General features: G+C 39.4%; 1 protein-coding gene across 11 annotated transcripts in view; it reads right to left on the reverse strand.

Annotated features, from left to right (window-relative positions):
- The window catches only part of ablim2 (actin binding LIM protein family, member 2), a 127458-nt gene that overhangs the window by 13874 nt on the left and 94320 nt on the right, over positions 1-19264 (reverse strand). For 2 of the 11 annotated variants that reach the window (XM_084711577.1, XM_084711567.1), the window contains exons 8-16: positions 18832-18890; positions 17246-17287; positions 15858-15935; positions 15559-15702; positions 14089-14121; positions 12593-12710; positions 10056-10340; positions 4972-5079; positions 1924-1977 (exon numbers count right to left, since the gene is read on the reverse strand). In XM_084711577.1, the coding sequence (XP_084567703.1) occupies positions 1924-1977; positions 4972-5079; positions 10056-10340; positions 12593-12710; positions 14089-14121; positions 15559-15702; positions 15858-15935; positions 17246-17287; positions 18832-18890 (921 nt within the window). Of the gene's footprint in view, positions 1-1923; positions 1978-4971; positions 5080-9273; positions 9346-10055; positions 10341-12592; positions 12711-14088; positions 14122-15558; positions 15703-15857; positions 15936-17245; positions 17288-18831; positions 18891-19264 lie in introns of all 11 variants that reach the window. The other 9 variants (XM_084711574.1, XM_084711569.1, XM_084711568.1 and 6 more) reach the window with 9 other exon arrangements.

Below are 19264 nucleotides of genomic sequence, written 5' to 3' on the forward strand. Positions count from 1 at the left end.
ATCAGTTCCAAAGTCAGATATTGAAATTTGGGGCAATTTTTTTTTTACAGATAAGACTTTTTTTTTCTAGGATTAAAAAAAAAACAACACAAGTATGTATTTCAAGTGTAAATCTGCAATTTAATCAGGTATTGCAGAAAAATGTTGCTGCATTGAAATTATGACTTTAAGCAACTAAAAAACAATTGCAATTATGGTTTAAAAAAAGAGAATATTGGGCCACCCCGGTGACCAAATGGGTAACATTTTTACTATGTAATTGCAATGTCCACAGTTTGATTTTGTCTGGGAACCTGTGCTGCATGTCATAACCCTCTCTCTCCACTTGTTTTTTGTCTGCCACGACACTGTCCTATCCAGTAAAGACACAAAATGTACCAAAAATAACATTAGCTGTTGGATTTTAACAGGTTGCAAACTGCGGTCCCTACATACCCACCTCCACACCTGTACTTTCCGCTACATAAAGTGCATACTACCTCATGCATTGCTGCTTAAACAGGATGTAAACACTGTGCTACATTCCACCCCTTTTGGAACCTTGTCCAACGTTCTCCTTTCCTGTTTCCTGTACTTAGATATGCTATATGCTGGGCTTGTCTATGTTGGAAAGAAAGCCCAATTTCGAAGATGGCTATAAAATGTTGCTGGACCTGTAAAAGCCACATATTCTATAGTCACATTTTCAGTTAGCTAATATTAGCAAAATGCGAGCTAAGCTAATCTACATCACTTGTTCACTAGCTAGTTACCTATGATAGTTAATGTTGTCAAAACAGTAGCAAACTATTGAGATCTGCGTCCTCACAGTGTACAAGATACGCCCACTTTGTTACATGCCACACCCCCATGAGATGAACTTCCTGGATTAACAGACTTATTTGAACCCAAAGTAGTTGTAGGCCTGTCCTGTAGTACTGTGCACCCGCAGTTATACCTACATGTAAGTATTACCTAACCTTAAGCAATCATTAGCTAGCATTTTGCTAACATTAGCTAAATTAAGATGTGACTGCATATAGGTTATGTCACTTTTACAGGTCCCCCAGCAATTTATCACGCAAGCCAGCTAATGCTAGCATGTTAGAACATTAGTCTGGTAGCTAATGCTAACATAAATAGGTTTGAGATTTTGCCCATGATCGAGATGAAGGTTATAGACTTCAAAAGCATGAACCTATCCTAGCTAGTGTTAGCTGGTGAGAATGGTAGCAAATGATGAAAATAAACTCCTCTGCAAGATCTAAAATGACTTTAAAAAATACTGAACTTGCCTAGAATTTGTACTGCTGTCCTTCACAAGAATGTTTAGTTTGTAATTTGATAAATTTGATAAATATTAAGCCTTAAAGGTCACTAAATACTCTACAGTTGAGTTGACAGGGTGTTTTTTTTTAGTGCAGTTTCAAATTTGGTCTAACGCCCACTTATTTACATCTGGCAAAACTTTTTCAAAACTATGAATTTGAGTTGGGCTCAAATCAGTTGCAGCACATTGCCTTGAAATTTTGAGTTTTCTCAACCTTTTTTTTTTTTTTTTTACAGTGCATCTTGCCTGGAGCAGCACTAGAGTTTTTAACTTTATTCCAGGGAAAGGCCCACTTTCTTTCATCAAAACCATCAAAATTTTCTTTTTTCTGCCTATTTTGTCTTAACATTGCCCCCTGTCCAAATGTTCAACCTTGATAGATTCTGCACTTGTCTGAGCTGAATTTGTGACATAGAATTGGTGCAGTACTCTTCCACCAGCCCAGTGCATGTAGATCCATCTACAAGACAAGTGCAGGCCTTAGGAAGAAAAAAAAATAGATGGAGAACTGGGGATAAACAGATGAGAAGATGACTGACAGGCGACATGCAACACATCGTGCAGAGACCAGACCAGAGAAAGGAGGAAGGTGTTAACAAGGAAGTAGACTGTACCATGCTGTTTGTAGATGGGGGGTTTTCTATAGATATTATCTTTGACCATAGTCTCTGAAGATGAGAAAAGACGCAGAGGAAAGAAAATGGAAGAAGCCAACATGGGAGGGAGAGAAAGAAAGAAAGAGAGAGAATGGAGAAAAAGAAGCATGAGTTAGCAGTTATTGAGAGATGAGATTTTTTTTTGTTTTTTTGAAGAAGCAAAAGAGGGGTGGGGGCGCAGGATAGCTTGATTCAACACAAATCTTTTTTTTTTTTATTATTTGGCACATCAGAAAAATCAACACATTTAATATAAGTCATGCAACATATTCAAAATAGATCAATGTATTGGCCTTTGTTGAATGGGAGGTTATTTGATGCAGAATAATTCACTCAAAGAATAATATCAGAAAACACATGTGGTTCCCAGGCATCAGACAGTCCACTTATATTAGCATTCTTTGAAAATGTCAAATGAAATCAAAAAGAGCACCCAAATTAATAATCTAAACACCACAACAATAGAGGGAAAGTTGAAAGTTAATTGAAGTCTTGTTGCATTAACTGTACCGCTGGAGAATAATGGGGACAGTGTGTTTCAGCCTAATGCTGATCTAATCCAGCTCAGTGTCAGTGGACCCAGACAGCCTCTGACAGAGATGCTTAGTAACAACTGTCACACATTAGGCCACAGCAGAAACATGACTCACAATAAAACAACACATCTGGGTTTTTTCCCTGGCTTGTTTCAGTGCCTGCCAGCATCTGAAACAATATCCATATAAAAGCAATAAGGACGATGACTATGAAAGCCATTAAGTGGATAATCGCTGGATGTTTTTTCCACTTAACTTGCTTCCAACATGGGAGGGTTTTTCCCCTTTGCATGACTGACAGTGTAATTGTCAATGGGAACAATGTGTTGGATCAAAGGTATTCTCCTCTGTGAGAGACTGAAAGTAGCCTAATGAAGGATATACTGTTTAATGTCAACTCCTGTCCAAATATAGTGTAATTCTAAGTGATGCAATCATGTCAGATCGTTGCAGCATCAAAATGAAACCCCTTCAAAATTAGCAAACAGTAGGAACACTATAAGAGTCCTATGTCTTTCCACGCTGCATATTCTTAGCCCTGGGTTATCCTTAACCCTGGGCTAAGAGTTAACCCTGAGCCAACTTAGTCCCTTTTCACACACATATTGCTAAATCAGAGTTAAGCTAAGTACACAAGTATATGATTTACACTGAACTGTACTAGCCCTGAGTTACATGCCTGTAGGTAAACCAACAGGTATGCCCATTTTAGAATGTTCTGTGACTACTCCGCTCTTTTAGCCCCATTTCACTTTGGCACATTTTACCCAGGGTTTAGTCACTTTTCAGGGGATAACCCCACACACTCAGGGCTAACCCTGCTCTGGAGCAGGGCCAGCAAACCTGACGCTAAAGTCCACATTGGAATGTGCCAGTGTGAAAACCTTCTTAGCCTATGACTAACAGATCCTCAAGCTTCGGGCTAAGAAGTTAAATAGGAACCTTTTTAGCCCCAAGTAGACCCAATCGAAGGTGGCATGAATGAGTGATTTGAAGGGCTTTTCACACTGCACATAGCCCAGGCCTAAAACATTCTTATAACTTTCTTGGCCTCAGGCTAACGGAGCTGTTAGCCCCAGGGAGGGAAGGGAAAATCTTCACACTGCCACACTCCAAAGTGGGATAACACCAGTTTTAGCCTAGGGCTTGCTGGCACTGCTCAAGAGCAGGATTAGTGCTGAGTTTGTGGGGGTATCCCCAGAAAATTGATGAATCATGGAGCTAAATATACCAGTGTGAAGGCTGTTAAAAGGGCACCCAGGCTAAGGTAGGTGTTTGCTCAGGGGAAAAAAAAGTTTCCACAAATTTCAAAGGGGGCTAACCCCAACTTTAGCCTAGCCATTAGTAGAGTAGGCCTAGTCATGCGTCATTCTGGAATGTAACCCAGGGCTAGCAGAAGTGCAGTGTGAATCATGTGGCCATGGGCTTACGTTAACCCTAACAATGTTTGTGTGAAAATGAGCTAAGTTATCCTAGGGTAAAGACAGTCCTGGGCAAAAAATATGCAGTGTGAAAAGCCCTGAATACTTGTGGGATCCACCAATTTTCTCTTCAAATTCTCAGTAGTCCACACTTGTCATACAAGTCATGCAAAGTGGACAAACACTTGTTGAATTATAGTAGATTATTTGCACAAAGTGGATCACAATGACACAGTGTGGACAGCTGTAGTATTATTTGTTTTGTTTTTTTTTAGGTCCACTAATACAGCTATTAACATGGCAAAATGTATTATGTTTTCTTTTGCTGATTTTCACAATAGAACTTTAAACTTCACAATATAAAGTTCTGCTTTTTACTCTTATGTTTTTTGTGGATGAAACTAGCTCACAACTGAGCAAACCAGACAGCCTTACATAGCATTTTTCAGACAACAAGTACGCTGATGAAGTTCCGGATACACATGGACTTCTGTACACACTCCTGTAAGTGGCATTCATCAAGTTGACACAAATTATTGATTCAAAGTTTTTTCATTTAAGATTTCTTGCTAAATCAGAGTTGGGACATTTGTAAGACCAAACCTCACGAAAATGTTCATGCATGAGGTCCCATATCCCACACATGACAGCTTCACAGGACTTATCTGCGAGTACCTGAAAGGAAAGTTGTCCAATGCACTGGAAAATAAACCCGGTCAAAACTAGTTGATTTGTTAAACATGAATCAGTAGCTGAATACCCAATAACAATTTTGTATTTCCCAACCACCATTGGTTAAAGTTTTAACTTTAGTATCAAACCTTAGTATCACATCAATTAATAACACTTACAGTTATACAATAGATTCTAATAGTAAATGCAACAGCTTGCACCAGTTATTTTGGAAAGCTTGTTTAGTTTTTGTAATTTGTTATGATCTCAAAATTGACCTTGTAATTCATCTCCGGGTCACTACAGCCTGTAGAATGTGTAAAGATGAAGGAAAAATGAAGTTTAGTTGCGGGCCAAGCGGTGCGGTTATGGCCTACCTGGTATGTGGAAATGCCGGGGAGCAGCCACGTATGTAGAAGTAGAGGAGGGGGATTTGCCATCAGAATAGGTGGATAAGCTGGGGGTACTCCGACCACTTTCGCTACCTCCAGTTGGGAATGGAGTAGGGCAGGCATAGGATGAGGCAAAAGGGGAAAGGGTTTGGGAGAAAACAAAGGGCATTGGGGGCAAAAAGGCAGCAGTTATGGTAAGCATATTGATAAATCTCAAATATGAAGGTGTGATTATTACAGTGATGCAGGTGACTTGATAACCCAGCCATACTGTATTATATTTACTAAACTGAAACAATGTCTTTAACAAGTTCACTCAGTTTTTTATACCGAATCTGACTGATCTGATCTGTTAAATACACATCCTGTAGAATTTTGAATGCCATCACTTTAGCATAGATAATGTTATGCTATGTTGTCCCTCAAGCCTGAACGCTCTTTTTCCCAACAACACCCTCTAGATGCTCCTGGGGATCCTAAAGCATTACAGCCTAAATTATACTTAGCACATCTGTGTGAAAGCGAAGGTCCACTAGGGTCTGTTTGATGTAAATTTTCTAATCAGAAGGTGTGCGTGTACGTCCAGTCTGTTGTAACTGAGCAGACAGTTCCGCGAGGTCGCTAAATTATAACAAGCTATGGAATTTTGTCTGTGCATGTGTGGAACGTTAACCTGACACACCAGGTGGTTTGTTTTGCAGAACTGTCTGGGAAGTCGTCCTGTTTGGAAAAGGGCAGGCACTTTCCAAAAACCACTTGGCAGGTTATAGGATTAGCCATCTATCAATCATGTCTAGCATGTCTAACTCCAACCAATAAAATCGGTCAGAAGTGTGAAAACATCTTTTCCTTCGAGAAAACCCTTCAGTGCCTCTCTCTGCTCTTGCTAAAAAAATCTGAGATAAAAATCATATTATTATAATATATTATTTTTAGCTCACAATTTTGACTGTTTATCTCATAAATTTGTTTTTTTTATCTCATAATTTTGACATTCTATCTCATAAGTTCATTTTTCCACACCAACATAACTCTTTAAAATATGCTTTACAATACAAACTGCTATAAACTGCATTGAAGTTAGTGAAGTGACTCATTCAAAACTTCAACAATCAGTTCTTGCAAACATGTTGGCACTCGGCCTGTTAGAGGTCTGTTCTCATCATTTTACAGTTTACACAGACTTTCATTGTATGAGTTTAAATATAAGTAGGTGTCATAATAATGGCAATTTAAGTACTTCTGTGTTACATATGTTGTGACATGCATTTGAATTTTGCTGACTGTGTGCATGCGTGTTTCTGTATCTATGATTACAAACAGGGTTCACCCCACTGTGTTATGTCACAGGCAGGCTGGGTGATGGAGTCACTGACACCCTTCGGGCCAAAAGTAATAAACACTCTACATCCAGAGCTTTGAGGACGAAACAAAGTGAGAGATCTGGGAGTGTGCATGAGAGAGAGTGTTAGCTGATTGAACACACACACTCTCCCTCCCCTCAGACAGCGAGGAACCATCGGCAGCGATCTGGATGCAAGTGGATGAGATCACCGTAACACACACAGCGGTGCTGTTAGTGCTGGTCTGAGCGATCTCCTGCACGTACACACGATCACGCACACATGCCAGTAAACACACACACACACGAACACACCAGAGTACTGTTAGTGCAGGTCTAAATGTAGGGCAGATCCTCCATACAAACATCTGGAGCTGAAGTAGGGAGGAGATGCGTTATGATTTATGTGATTACACATCGGACAAAAGGTGGAGGCCATTCATTAATCTAAAACCAATAACACAAGAACAAGATATAACAGATGGTTTTGGGATCATTAACAAGGAATCAGGGAGATAAAAACAAAGCATGCCTCATTCATCCTTGCAAAGTCTTTTCCTCAACTCTCCCTCAATTTCCACCATCAGACAACACATCTACATGTGTTCTTTAAATCTAACTACCAAAGAAACTTATCTGACGAAACCCAATCGCTCATTTAAGCACAAGCCTGTTGCATGAAAACAAATAAGCCCTCTTTCACGGCATGTTAGGAACCGCTAGGCCCTGAACAAGGCTAGCGGCGTACTGTGTTACATGCCACTGCAACTGGCAACCAGACCCCAAATTACAGCTCGGCCAGCTCAGGCTATTTCATTCCTCCATTCCCCCTCCTCTCTTTCATCTTCCCCAAAGGAGAATTCCCCTCTCAGCCTCTCCACCCTGTCATGCAAAAACCGCCAAAACCCTCCGTTCGTGATCTTCTGTGCAAATGTTCGAGTGGGAGCTCACGCTGTTGCCCTCTGTACCTCCTCCTTCTAATCAGCCCCGGAATGAACAAGCATATATTAGAAAAATGTGTTCCTACTGTAAGGGTTCTACACGGCACAAAAATAACATCTTTTTCGAGGCCCTCTATAAGCACTTCTTGATGCTGTTAACCTGACACGCCAGGTGGTTTGTTATACAGAACCATCTAGGATAGCATTCTTTGAAAGTGTTTCGAAAAGGGCAGGCACTTTCAAAAAATGCATGTAGCAGATGATTGGATGAGCCATCTGTCACATCAAACACGGGCTACTTTCAGCCAATCAGATCAAACTCTTGCTGGGAGAAGTGTGAAAACATCTTTTCCATGTTCTTCTTTCAATGAAGAAATACTCTCCAGTTCTGATATAACTGATGCTATCACAGAATCTATGCTAACCTCTTCAGGAGTTGCCACTGTTTGTCCAAGACAAGTCACTTCCATGGACGTTTCTCACTGTCCTCACACCTAACATCACACCTGTAGCTGCCAGTAGTCCCTCCTAGGATGCTGACTGGCTGCACCACTTTTGGTGCGGACACAAATGGATAACTTGAGGCCTGGCAAAGTGGATTCTCGCATTATCTCATTAATCCAGCTGCTTTGCAGAGTGCGATGCTTTAGAAACTCTTTAAATTATTTTATTCAAAATTTGAACACCTAGATTTCTAATTATCTTTAAACTAAAAAAATTACAGTATATGAGTGCAACAGGCTTAGTCATGTACAGTCTTGTGTAGCAGGGTAGTTAGTTGTTCTATCAGTAAAGAGAGTCATTGTTTTGCAAGTCACAAGTAAGTCTCAAGTCTTTGCACTCAAGTCCCAAGTCAAGTCCCAAGTGCTAAACTTTGACTTTTGAGCCCTTATCAAGTCACAATTTAGCAGTGAGTTTGCAGCATCATTGATTTACATTGATTTTAGCTGTTAAGCTAACATTAGCTACACATTAGCTCACCAACACTGTTAATATTATCCTTCACTTACAGTTCTCTGTGCAACTTCAAACGTCATATAAAGTTTCAAGTTGTTGCCTCTCCGTCTGTAATTTTCAGCCTGCACATTTTACATACTGCAATTCAAGTTTTTATCTAAGAGCTTGAGGGAAAGTAGCAAGTATTTTCAAGTCAAAAGGCTCAAGTCCATGTGAAGTCACAAGTCAATGATGTTAAAATTCAAGTCGAGTTCCGAGTCTTTCTGTTCCAAAGAAATTTGACCTGCATGATTGTCTAACCATAGGTTTCCTCAAACCTCTGAAGTGGTGCATTTGAAATGATGCATACTTTTCTGTAAAATTCAGTCTTGATAACATTAGCAGATGACAAGTATAGCAAACATATACGATCATAATTCTGCAGAGTTTGCTGTAGAATATGCCTTGGTTGGGGAGGGAGTTGTTTCCAAGTAAAGCATTTGCCAGTAATGTTCTTGGTTGTGTCTCTGTCAAAACAAAAGACTTCACCAATGATTCTTGTCACCCTGCCAGCAAACCTTAGTGCTTACCAGTCATCAAGACACAAAGCCTACACTCCCCTCCAGATTCCCCCAAAAAATGACAAAAGCAGGTTAACACCAAAGGTTAAAGTCTAACACAGGAAAATAAACAAGTGATCATTCAGGAAAAACAACACGGTGGATTAGAGGTCAAAAGCAAGCAAACAATCAGGTCAACAATCCGAACAGACAGGCACAAAAATGAAACCATCTTTCACTGTCCTCTAAAAGATAATGCCAAATGTATCAGGGTCACACACAGGTCTACATCAAGTTAAACCATGCACGACAACAACAACCACGTCCACAAACACAAGTGAACAGGGCAAGCAGAATGAGAAAAGTCAGTGGTCCTACGAAGATACCTTGATGCACCCCATGAAACCCGACAACACCACGATACCGGACAACAACATCACAAAACCTGCTAACCATTCCACTAGGGGAGGGGAGACACAAAGAAGAGAAAGACCACTGTTGTTTTTACCGTTAGGAGGAGGTAAATTGAGATGCAGGGATGTCCTAGATTTAGGGTCAGGTAGGGAGTCCTGTTTGAACCCTGAGGGGTGAGGGAAATCAGGGGTTGGGAAGAAAATGAAGCAAAGGGAGGTGGTTGGATAAGCCTTTCTGCAGGGTTGCAGCGTGCAAGGGGAATGTGTCCAGTACTGGTTTGTGATGTTGATTTCGAGGACGTGTGGTATCGTGCATGGCATTAGCAGTTTCATGGATTTGTTTCAAGAATTAACGAAAATAAATCTTCATGAGCGATCAGACAGTGGTTACAGACCCAAATGCGGCACACACAAGGTCAGATGTTCTGTTTCCCGTTATGACTCATGGCTCTATGGTGAACCAAGAGACTGAAAGACCCAGATTGTGGGTGTTGGGTTCCAACACATGGTTAATTTGGTGCTTAACCACAACCCATGCCAAGTGAGTTCAATGGTTGTACCACAGCACTCCATTCCTTGGGACCTTCGGGCTCAGTCAAATACAGAGTGGACGAGCACCTTGCTGCTGTCTATCTACAGATTTTGAAGAGTTTCAAGTTTTTAAGCCTAAAACTAAGGGTTGCATGCTTGTGTTCTGCTTGAGAAACACGCTTGAAATCCTGCTTTTGAGGCACTTTGAACCCCCTTCCAAATATTATTTCTGGGAGTTCTTGAAAAGGTTGATTGTTTCTGTCTAAGGCTTGATAGCAGCAAAGACTCCATCAAGTTGTCCACGGTCTGTATTGGACTAAGTCTTGTCCTCAGCGTGCTCTGATACCTCTGAAGTAAGGGATGTAGTTGTGCTGCTGCAGCATGGCCAGGGTGGTTGGGTTTAGGTGGAAAGACAAGCCTGCGCTGCCACCTGCTGGTGTGGGCGAGTACTTGCCACTGCCACCACCACCACTCCCTTCAGCCCCACCAGAATAGTACATAGGGAGGGAAGATGAGTCCCTGGCCCAGGTAGAGGGGTACTTAATGCCACCCATGAGGGCTGGGGGCAAAGGGAGAGAATTGGAGTCACGGGCCTGGCTGCTGGATCTACCACCAAGGTATACTTCTGGGCCTGAATGTCCAATCAGATCACAGGAAACACATTGAGTCAATGGAATTGGGAAACTGTAAGGCTTCTTTATGGTTGAACATCTTTGCAATTTGGCATGGAAAAATAGGAAATAGAACAAATCCTGAGGAATACATATGAGATCATTTTACATAAGGCTGACAGCAAGGTTGAAAAGGTCAGATGGAAGAATTCATGACACCAGGCACTTATTCTATATAAGTTCTGGGATAGAATGATGTTGAAATTATTATTCTGAATCTATTTATCAAAGGTCTCAGAATAAGAAATTAGTCCTGAGTGTCTCAGAATATCGAACATTTGTAATCACTTTAAGGCCTAGGGTGAAAAAGCTTTTGATCAAATTTCATGACTTAGTAAATCCCTCCTGTCTGTGCTTATAATTTAGGAGGGCTCCAGTAGTGTCCAAAATTTTTAGGAGTTGCCAGAACATGGTGTTCAGACAGACATTTTCGGGGACAAGGGAGGTGGTTCTGATGCAGCCCGAATACAATGATGTTATTAGAAGACAGTTTTGTGTATAGTAGTAACAAAGGTCTCCTCTAAACATGAATACAACAGTACTGTGGACAGCATCTTTGGTGTCCCCCTTCAAGAACTACTCTTGAAACTGTCTTCTGTTTATTGTCCCCTCCAAACAGTGAAATGGAATATCCACCCTTGTCCACAATGCAATTGGACCACCAATTGTTAGGCTGTAAATTTAGGTGTAAATATCCTAGCAGCAGCTAACATTGCCGAGAGCAACTAAACTCAAGCACAGATGAACAACAAGCTACAGGTCTGAGGAGCTTCAGTCGACTTCCCCTTTCAATAACATTTATTTGTTAAAACAAACGAGTGGCTCGCCACTGTTTACTCATCAGTCTAGTATGCAAACGACATGTGAGATTTAAGATAGGCATTGCAACAGTTTTGCAGACATGGTTTAGATAACTTACCCAAATTATTTGCATACAAATAAAACCAGTGATATTGTCTACATTTAGATTGTGTACTATGTGGTTTAGTGTGTGTCACACTGTTACACTATAAAACATTACAGCCTCATTTACTTATGTCCACTTACTTCTTTGTAACTCAAAGACCTCTGATAAGTTTAGAACTTTGACCTCAAATGTATGAAAGTTAAACTTACAGTAGTTCATTATTTTGACTAATACAGACTTTTAGCAGATCTGTATGTGTTGACTGAACCTGGGTTTACAAGTTGAAAAAAAGAGAAAACAGCATTTGTGGGGAGATTGGAGCAAGAGAAAAATATTTGTTGTGGCTTTTGAGTTTGAGAGAAACTTTAAACCAAGACAAGGCTAAAAAAAGGGACATTAGTTAGTTAATACACTGCAGATAATCAAAGTCCAACTAAAATATAGACACTTGTGATAAACAAGAAAGGACTACTGCCACCTGTGAATTCAGTTAAATTGTTTTAACCTGAAAATGTGAGTAACAATAATGCTGTAATGTGTGTTTGTTCAGCAGGTTTAGACGAGTTTTCTTGCATTAATAATGTAAAGTAATTCTTTGTTTTGACTCATTGTACTAAGTTGAACCAACAAGTGATTAAAACTTCAATGAACTTTGACAAAATAAATGTTGAGACAACTACAAAATTGAAGTTCAATCAACTTTTTGATCTTTTTGCAGGTGAACTTGCAAGTTGAACCAACTAGAAATGTCTTTCGGTGGGAGCCATCCCTCTTCTTGCTGAAAAATCGAGGCACTACTTAGTGGGGTGTTTTTAGTCCTGCAGGGATTCTGAGACACTTGATAAATATGGGCCAAGAAGAAGAAATAACATAATTTCAACTTGCGTGGACATAATGTATCATACAAGAATGAATCGCTGCTGTCAGGGGAAAAGTTTATCAGGAAGTAAAAATAGCAGACGTTTATTTAGCCTGACAGCTGTGCACTTTTCAGATCATCCAATGGATTTTGACAGTGTAATATCAGGGTTGCAGAATTTAATCAAGCCATAGAGGAGCATGTAATTTAATTTTTGGTTTTGGGTATGGACGGTCACCAGCAGGAAATCTTCTCAAAATGCAGCAAGTGATGAATCATTTGTGATGTTTGTAGCAGATGTTTTCTCCTAAATACAGTAAGTAAGCATTTTCTCCACCATCTTGTTCCCTATCATTCACTAAGAAGAATAAGTCTGAGAGGAAAGAATCATGGGTAATGTAATCCTACAGCAGCATTATATGGATATATGTGCATGAGGTTGATACCTGGTCGGCTGTAGTTCTGAGGGGAACGGGATGGGGTGTAGCGTCCGTAGCCCCCCAGGGAGCTGTTGGAGCTGGGGCTGGAGGGCCTCCGCTGTCGGGGCGACTTCTCCCCGTCACCCTGGATGCACAAATACATAAAGTTACAAAAGAAAGGGAGAAACAAACATTACCTCACTGCTTATTGACAGCATCAGACAGGAATGTGGCAACAATTCCGTCTTTGATATGTTCTTAATGAGACCAATCAATCATGTTGCACAAGGAAAACAAAAGATCTAGAAAAAATACACAGCTAACATCAAGGTAACACAAATGTCAGGGGAAATATGAATATTTTTATGTCCAAGAACAGATTAGACTGATTCTGAACATGAAAACAAAGTTTCTGAAGTCAGAAAGAGACTTTCTGGCATCTTTGTGGACCATTACACACAGGTTAAACCTTTTAAAAGGAGGGATGTACGATATGTCGGGATGTCATCTGTATTGATTGATAAAGGCTTTAAAATGAAATATCATTATCGGCCCGAAACGAACATTTCTGCAGATTTGATATGCATGATATGACACTGCTTTTTGATGAGGATGTTTTTTTGAAGTCTCCATATACATATGGATAGCAAAGTTGCTATTTGCAATGATTACTCACTGTGATGTGAGGAGTCACGCAATTGTGTTCCTCAGCAATACAAATTTAATTGACTCTTCCTAAGTCCTGCCCCTTTTTCCAAAACCCTGTTCAAGTTTTTCGTCTCCTATTTCCTGTACTTGTTTATATTGAATATAAAAGTACATTTTGAAGATGGTTAAAAGATGTTGCAAAGTGACCTGTAAAATAGTCACATCACTTAGCTAATGTTAGCAAAATGCTAGCTAACTAACTAGCTAATCTGTAACAATCATTAGCTACATTTAAAAACAAATATTAGCCAAATCTCAAATCATTAGCTGGTTTCTACATCAACTGTTAGCTAGCTTTTTAGCTAGCATTAATAATAATAATAATGTTAGCCAAATGCTAGATAAGTAGTTGGTTACTACAGCAGCAGATTACACAGTATTGTCACATTATAAAATATTATTAGTTTGTACAACATGCACTACATGAAGAAACAACACATAGAAATCTCGCATGTTCTACAAATCTAGGTTCCTCTTCTAGACATGACCTGACTGAGGTTCTGCTGGGCACCAAGCTTTGTCAGCTGTCATTGGCACACAGAGCAAAAATTCTGCTACAGGCCCGATTTTCTCTGCAGCCGGGTTGAAAAAAATTGTTCATACACTGGCACTGGCCAGAATCAGTTGGAAAACATCAACAAATTGCAAAAACCCAGTATCATGCACTGCTATTTAAAACCCTCCATTCTCCTGAAATGTCTTCCCAGGTTTAGTAATACAAGTCCTTTGTTCCCACACACACAGACAGACACACACCCACAAGAAAGCACTGATGAAGGGTGTGACACACAGTGAGACACGATGCATCATATTACCTCAGTAGGAGTAGGAGAAAGCAGCTGGGGGGACTGCAAATGAAGAGGGGAAGAAAGCCAATGATTAGGACGAACTCATATGTGAGCTTATATGAGTTAACCATCCAACCATGAGAGCGATCAGTCAGTGTCAGTGAGTCATGATGTCCACTGTGAGGACATGCACAGCAGAATGGAGCGGGTCCACGGTGCACCGTTCACTTTACACGCTCAGGGCTACGAGACTGTGACGGCACCGTGAAGGAATGGACGTGTTTTTGCGAGAGTGAAGCTGATGAATGATGATGACTGTTACTTTCAGAGTGAGGGGCGATGATGGAGGGACAGCAAGGTGAAAAATGACAAAAAAAAAAAAAAAAGCTGGCAAGGAATGAAATACGAGAGGAGGTTTACTCAATCAGGTCAGGTTTACATCCGATGAAACCAGAGAAAGAAATCAACTCGACTCAAATCAAATCATCTTCTCATCAATCAAATCTCTTGGAAACTCACAGGAACTTTCATCTCTTGTTTTCACCACATACTGTTTATTCAAGTTATGATAGATGAATATTTCAGCCAATAAATTAGCCTGGTGCAGATGTGTTGTACCCTTTGGATAATAAGTAAAAGTAAATGCCAAAGATGTGTTTAAGGTCAGTTAGGAACAGTGTCTGTGTATTACATAGTTTGGCAACGAAATGTTTATTTTTCAAAAACACAGTCATAGCAAAAATACATAGCTATGACTGTGTTTTTGGTGCTGTATCTTTTGAAAAAAAAAGTTGCCTTGTAACAGAGAATAAAAGTTACACTTTATTACGCTGTGTGGACCCGTTTCCTTTAAAAGAAATGTACATCATTTAGTTGTTAATTATCAAATGTCTGACCCTTTCAACAAATAAATTAATTTTACGTACAACAATTGTGTGCTGTTCTTGCATAGATTTATTTCACTTTACTTAGAGCAACTTACAGTGAATTATAACTAGCTTGTACTTTATCATATTTATTGTATCAGTTTCATTACTTTACTCATTTCTCCAAATGACCACTTAGATTATAACTAATAATTACATTATAATGCATTACACCATGATTATAATGCATTTTGAATTATTATAATGTATTACAACTATGAGAATTATAATATACTATGAATATTATTAAGTATTGTGATAATTGACCTCATAAGTTGTTATAAAATGTTTTTAATGTGTTGTGAAGTATTATGAATATTTATGATTTCTTATAACTGTAATTACACTTTCTATATGCACAGTATAAGACTTTCTAAGTAAGTATGCACTATAAACAAGGGTGTTATAGAAAGTCTTTCAAAAGAAAAAATTAAGGGACCCTTATCAAATATGTTTGCTATTCATTTTAATCATTTATAGCTTGATTACCCATTTTAATAACAAACCAATTATAAAGGGTTTATAAACTGTTGCTAATGGCTTAATTAATATACTACTGAGTCTGCTCTACCTCTCCGTAGGTCCTCTCCTCAGACGGGTAGCTGACGTATGGAGAGTAGGACAGCATGTCAGGCCTGTCGATGTTGTAGATGGCCTTAGTCTTTGGAAGAGCTGCCAGGTCCTTGTAGTCCAGCATCTCCTCTCCCAGTTTGGCCTGGCAGCAGAGAGACAGGGACACATATTTAATACATTTTGCCAAGCTGACATGCATAAATCAGTGACTACGGCTCATATGAGAATGCTGTTGAGAGAGCTGGACTGTGTGCAGCTGCTGCCCCCTAATGGACAGCAGAGGTGGTGCAGTCTTACATAGATGACTCTGCTGGGAGATCCCGAAGCGCTGGAGGCTGGGACTGAAGTGATGCTCTCAGATGAAGTCCGGGTCACCTGGAACACACACAACACACACAATGATGTTTAAATATACTATACTACATATTATACAGTAACACGTTACACATAACAGAATGTTACACAGTGTTGTATGTATGATACATGGTGCTACAAATAGAAGTCTATGGGACTTCTAGTACTCAATCACAGATTATGTGAGTTAATGTTAAATATAAAAGGTTCCGTTGTTACAACCTACCCCACCCCTGCAGTAAGATTTAAACAGTTTTGAATAAAATAAACAATTTAAAGTGACCAAAAAGTTACATGACTAAAATTATCACTTAAATGTGGACTAAAATTATAACTAAAACACTGACTAAATCTTGACTAAAACTAAACAAAAACAAGCAGCTACAATGCAACAAAAACTCACTTTTTGTACTAAGACTAAGATTAAATTAAAAAATTTTGTCAAAATCAACACTATAAACTATTTACCTTCTCTGTCACATTGGTACATTTTGTTCACCACAAGCAGTGAAAGAGCAAATTTTAATTTCATTACGTTCAAACAGCAAATCAGTATCTCACAGTGGTAAACTGGTGCTATTAGTGAAGCTGTGCTGGGCGTTCAGTACCAATCACAGTCTTTGTTAAAGCACACAAATTAAAGACAGAGAACCTTCAGAAACATTGACCCTTCAGAACAAATTTAATAGAATGGTATTAAAGTCATTTTGTTTATCTTTTCTGATTATCAGTTACACTGCAAAAAAATAGTTGAAACACCTCAAAATTTCAAGGCAACAAACTGCAAAAGATTTTTGAGTTTTGAGCCCAACTCAAACTCTTAAGATTTGCCGACCTATAATCTTTAGTTGAGATAATTTACTTTTGGTTTTAATTGAAGATCTTAAAATTTTAACCATCATTCACTTAAAAAAAAATAAAATAAATTAAATTAGTTGGGCTCAAAACTCAAAAAATCAATTGTAGTACATTGCCTTGAAATTTTGAGTTATCACAACTTTTTCATTTTTTACAGTGTACGTCTTCTCTGTCTGTCAAGTTGTGTGAGTGTCACTCAACAGATACAGATGATACATCCTACAGATGCAGGAAGTCATCTCTACTCGCTCATTAAAGCGTCCCTGCTCATGCACCGACTGATAACCAGCATCATCAGTCACCGACCAATCACAGGTCTTTACAGTTGGGTGGCCTGTGGGTGTGGCTGCTGCTCAAACTGAAGAATAAAATAGTCAGGTGTCAACAAAGTTATGATCAACCCATGCAGCAGATGGTTGTGGGCGGGGTTTGGGTGGGGTTTGGGTGGGTGCAGGACATTCGGGAGCACCAACCTGCTGCTCAGAGACGTCATTGAGCTGTATCCGGACCTGCTTCTGGGAAGGAGACGGGTTGTGATGAGGAATGAGGATGGGAGATGGAGGAAGGGCAGATACTGGATGTAAATTTGCAGGGCTGCTGACGGATTGGTAAAACTATGGTGTTTTGTCCTGAACTGTCCTTTAAACCCCTCCTCTGCTTCATTGTGATTGGTCAGTCACATCCTCTTTGGAGTTAAAATGTTTAAAAGTTACCAAAAAAAATTCTTGTGATCTTTTTCCTTATAAACACAGGAGAAAAAACAATTTTGAGCAGACTTAGAAAATGGATCACCAGATTTTCTTCAGGGTTTCTGTAGACTTGCGTAGATGCTACCCAGCAAAATTTGGTTGGGAAGACACTGAAAAATGGCTTTGCCAGTCATCTAAGAAACATTTGAATTTGTCTGAAAGTGACAGATTACAAGGTGTTTTTTTCATGCTGTTGAAAAGATGACCTATTCTAGGCTGTCCAATCTACGTCCAGTTTTGATCGAAAGTCAACCATGAAGTATATTGTTGAAAAAAAGATAAAAAATTTCAACGTCTATTTAAACATCTTTTATTTAGTCTAGATTTGAACTGAATCAGATGGACTAAACACGGCCCAGATTTCAATGTCTGCTTTTGGACTCAATTTGAACTGAATCAGATGGACTAAACATGGTCCAAATTTCAACCTCTACTTTTTGACTAAATGAAGGCCACAATGGACCGACCAGATTTAGCCCATAAGACAACAATGAAATAACGTCAGGTGCACGGTGGGTGACAAGTTGAATTTATCTGCTAGATTTGAACCAAATCAGACAGGCTAATCATGGTCCAAATTTCAATATCTAATTTTGGGCCACGATGGACCGACCAGATGGATCGACCAGATTTAGCCCAAAAGACAACCTTGAAATGACGTCAAGTGCTTGATAGATGACAAATTGAATTTGTCATAGTCACTGGAACCAACTTTTTTGCAGTTTTTCTAAAAATAATAAGATCTATAACTTCCTGCAATGCTGGTCTCATATTATTTTATGCTGTACAGAATCCTGAGGGGGCATATTTCTGAGTAGTTCAGATATGATAGAAGCAGCCAAACAATTTATGAAGAACAGCACACAGCACAGGAATTCATGGCTCATTATTACTACATACTGTAGAATTACATTATGTGCCTTTGCAACTTCTAGCTTTCATTTAGTCTCCCAGAGGACAGTAACCTTTTGCTGTTTAATAATCCAAGTTAGAACACCAAGAAACCCAAAGGAGTCTGGGAAGTTTTTGAGAAGCTTCAAAGGGTCTCAGTGCTTATCAGGGAGGTCAGAAACTAAATCTGAAAGGAAACTCACCAACTTTTCTAATCCTTAAGTTTCAACCAATCTTATCTCCCTATTTACAGCTGCTGCATGACCCAGAAACCCAACAACACCTCAAATCTTCCCATATGGCATTCTGGGAACAAGGTTGTAAGGAATTCGGCACAGCGGTCTAATGTGGATCTATTTTGGTTCTATTTAGGGATTTGTGACAAGTATGCAGTTGTGGCTCCGCAGTTTTCCACCCACCTTACTCTTCTCCTCCTGCTTGGCTGCTTGTCTGCATGGAGGATGCCAGATTGAAGATCCTGAAGACACAGAGACAAAGACAAGAACCGTCAGAGATTTTTACATGTCACATGTTCATTTCTTCTGGCACCATCATCAGGTCAAATTTAACTTTTTCCAGTACTTTATTCTGTGACTCATACTAATACGAATGTTGGTGTGCTAATATGCAAACTTCAGATGGTGGTGAACATCAACATGTTAACATTGTTTGTTAGCATGCTAACATTAGGATTTATCTCAAGCAGCATTGCCTAAGTACAGCCAGACAGAGATGCTATAGGCTAAAAATGATGCTAAACATTTTTATTTATCACACTGTAGACATATTTAACTTACTACTTTCCTCTTTTGCACTCAGTATTGATTAATACTGTATTGCTCTAGCCTGCCA

Source organism: Lutjanus erythropterus, chromosome 23, assembly GCF_056507025.1.
Source record: "Lutjanus erythropterus isolate fLutEry1 chromosome 23, fLutEry1.hap2, whole genome shotgun sequence".
NCBI lineage: Eukaryota > Metazoa > Chordata > Actinopteri > Lutjaniformes > Lutjanidae > Lutjanus > Lutjanus erythropterus.